We start from the raw sequence: 3,808 nt of genomic DNA, 5'->3' as shown, positions 1-3,808 counted from the left end.
GTCTTAATTTAGAAGGAAAAAAATTTAAAATAAAATAAGAAACAGAATTTAACAAAAAAAAAAAAAAAAGTGTAAACCATAAATACCTCAACTTGAATTTCTTTTTCTGAATACACCTTAACAGAATTACCTCATTTTTGTGTTGTGTAAAAATACTATTAATAATAATAAAAAATTAAATAATAATATAAATTAAAAAAAAAAAACAAAAATTAAGTACAAAAAATCCACTCCTTTCCTCTCCACATGGATTATATCAATCCCCTCATATAAAGGATAATTATGTAAATTATTAAACAACAACAATTGTAACCCTCAACTACATTTTCCCAAAAAACACCAACACCACTACCACAACAACAACAATAACTAACGTCATGGCTTTGTCCATCTCAATGGAAGCGCAAACCAGAAGTAAGTATGAGCCGGTTATTTTTTTTTTTTATTATTGTGATTGTCAGCCAATATCATGTTGCGCGCCTTTTGTTTTCATCAATATATAAGCTCTCCTATATGTTTATTACACATATGTCCGCACACATTCTCTCTCTTTCTCTTTCATTTACATATGAGTTTTTAATTAAATTGCACTCTTTGCTGGAGCTCTTCACTAATTATATGGAGAGGAGCATTGTTAAGAAATCCGTTTTAATACAATTTGAATTTTTTTCAACTTTTAAAGAAAAAAGTTAAACTCATAGAATTTTGGATTATTGGGTTTACTCATGTTACATCCATGTTTGCTTTTCCTTTCAAATTATCTATAGAAGACTGAATAGATGTAAAAAAAAGTTTAGAGCAGAAAATGTGACATTGTTTAGGAATATGAATCTTGCAAAGCGATATAATGGATGAAAAAGAAATGTTTAGCAAGCTTTTTAAACTCAATATCCCGAAAGTATACCTACTACTCTGATCAGTCCGCAATGATAGTTTTAGAAACAGTTAGAAAAAGTTTATATCAATTTTTGTTTGAATTCCCAAACTGTTGACAACGAGTGATAAGAAGAAGGTGAAGATATCGCTAACTACCGTGCTTTATGGCATACTGAGGAGCTTCGATGCGAGCCAAAAACGTTCAGAACTTATGTAATAAAAAAATTGCCTCAAATCTTAATAAAAAGGCCTTTAAAATCGTTTTATGGCATTATTTAGAGTAATAATGAAACGGCTGGTGATCCAATTGAGGTCACTTTTGCATCATGGTTTTAGTATTCGCATTAATTATAAGTTATTGGCAAAGCGCTTTGTTTTTTCAATTATATTCCCTGAATGAAATGCAATTATCTGGTTCTGGCCCTTTTCAAAGTTGATTAAGATTTAGAAACCCGCTTTATATGGCTTTTGCGCCTTTGAAACTTTAATGGAAAACTAGATTAGACGCAGAGCAATTCGATTGATTTTGGTCACCAGTAGACAGTTAAATGTTTAGTAAGTTTTCCATAACTTATTTTGGATCTACAAGCGATTTTTCTTATTCCATGCCAGGTAAAGAAGGCGGACTCACATTAACTTGTAAGTGCAAGCAAGTTTTCTGCAAAGTTTGAAAGGTGAATAGTGCGTTTGAATGTGTTGTTTCCTTTATAACTGTCAATCAATAATGATATTGAGTTATTTGGGAGTTTTAAGTAATTCGTGACATCCGAGGCCAGTAACAGGAATACTTGGAACTTGTTGTTTACTCACTTAATTAGGATTTTATGTCATGCGATATCTTACACAGGTTTGACATAATAAGTTCGAAACCAGTTTGAGTTATGGGGCTAGAGCGCCACATCTTCACGGAACTGACACACTGAAAAAGAAACGGGACTAACATAATAAAACTTTTCTCAAAGTCTTGGTTTAAGTTCAATATCAAAAGCAACTGAAACTTTGATTTATTAGAATTAAAGAGTTGAAGACCGTTCTCTAGAAAATTCTTGCAAAATTTTTCAAAAGTTCATTGAATTAATTTCGTGTTTTTCTTCTATTTATCAAAATTTCAGATTTAGCGGCTGCTTTGGCTGGAATGCAGAAAAGTGATTCGGATGTGGACGGACCTCTATCACTTTCACCTCCGATGTCTGCTAACAGCTCAATTAACACTGTGATGTATCCCAGTATACAACAGGCCGCGGCAGCTACAGCGTATAATATGCTCTCACCATCTCAACTATTGGCCGCGAATCGGCAGGCAGCGGCCGCCTTCATGGCTGCTCAAATACCCATCTCGACATTGGCTTCTACTCTGTTTCCACATCATCCGGCTGCATTGTTTAGCTCTTGGCCGATGGCGAACGGTCAACCGCATTCGCTGCCATTAAGTACAACACCCCAATCACCACCGGCATCACCGCATTCGCCCGTCAATAATAATAATAATAACAATGCTTTGAACAATAACAATAGTAAGAATATGCGAAGTTTATCTTCACCTACAGCGGTAGTTAGTGAAAATGACGTTCCTACTAAGAGATCGCGAAAGTTGTCAGTGAAAAAAGATCTGACACCGCTCAGTACGGATATCCCCATGAATGTGAATGATTTATATAACAGTTCTGGACCTATATCGCCGCCTTCATCGGGTTCATCACCAAATTCCTCGGCTCACGAGGTAAACAGTCCTGTTAATGGGAATTCGTCTCGCGATAAAAGTTTCACTTGCAAAATATGTTCACGTTCTTTCGGTTATAAACATGTCTTGCAAAATCATGAACGCACTCATACGGGCGAGAAGCCGTTCGAATGCCCTGAGTGTCACAAACGTTTCACGCGCGACCATCACCTAAAGACACATATGCGCTTGCATACGGGCGAAAAACCGTATCATTGTTCACATTGCGATCGCCAATTTGTGCAAGTAGCCAATTTAAGGCGTCACTTGCGCGTTCACACCGGCGAGAAACCCTACACTTGCGAGATATGCGATGGCAAGTTTAGTGACTCGAATCAACTGAAATCGCATATGCTGGTGCACAATGGCGAGAAACCGTTTGATTGTGAACGTTGCCATGTAAAATTTAGACGACGCCATCATTTATTAAATCATAAATGCAACGGTTTACAATCGCCGATAACTCCGGTATTAAGTCCGGCAATGAGTGACGAGTATAGTACGATGACTTACGATCAAAAGTCATCTTATGGTTCGGAGGAATCTCTGGATATTGGTAAACCCATTTTGTCAACGCCGTTGACCAATCACCACACCTACAACATGCACGCGGACGAGGAAACGCCATTAGATTTATCGGAAGATGGCAGCGGTAGTAACAATGACGAGCTGAGCTATCGCAAAATTCACGATATAAGACGAGTATTCCGCCTACCGCCACCACAGGTGATGCACCTGCCCAACGACATACCCGAGCAGACTGAACCGGAAGATTTGAGTATGAATCATAAACAATGTAAAAGCGAATTGTCGACCTTTCAGGACTCGACGGAAAATATCCTTTAGAAAATTAAAAGAAAAATCCTAAGCTGCCATTGTAATTATAAAGAAAATTAATGAAAACAGGTATAATAAGTAAGAAAGCAAAACTTTATTCGCCTATGGCGAATTTTCTTTACCTACTACCTAAGGCGCACCTTGTGATATCTCCTTATTAGCTGCAATTGTATGTCCGTCGATTACCGTGTGTTCAAATGAATTTGCTTGCGAGAGTTATTATCACACGTGACAATTTGTCACGACTATAACGGTTAAGCTTGTTGGCGGATTCATTCCCTTTTCAAACGTGAATTTTAGAATCTTGATGCAGATCTATGCATGTAAGGGTTAAAGTTGGGATAATAAGAGACGGGCGGACGGACGGACGAACGA

At 37.2% G+C, this 3,808-nt stretch overlaps 1 protein-coding gene across 1 annotated transcript; it reads left to right on the top strand.

The window, feature by feature from the left end:
• Positions 1-339: 339 nt before the first annotated feature.
• On the top strand, positions 340-3,442 carry LOC119641345 (protein krueppel). Its single transcript, XM_038039932.1, has 2 exons — positions 340-414; positions 1,989-3,442. Exons 1-2 carry the CDS (start codon positions 378-380, stop codon positions 3,440-3,442), a joined length of 1,491 nt encoding a protein of 496 aa, XP_037895860.1. The 5' UTR covers positions 340-377.
• Positions 3,443-3,808: the final 366 nt, after the last annotated feature.

The sequence above is a fragment of the Glossina fuscipes genome, unplaced genomic scaffold, assembly GCF_014805625.2.
Source record: "Glossina fuscipes isolate IAEA_lab_2018 unplaced genomic scaffold, Yale_Gfus_2 148, whole genome shotgun sequence".
Taxonomy (NCBI): domain Eukaryota; kingdom Metazoa; phylum Arthropoda; class Insecta; order Diptera; family Glossinidae; genus Glossina; species Glossina fuscipes.
This window is presented reverse-complemented; position numbering and strand designations above follow the sequence as displayed.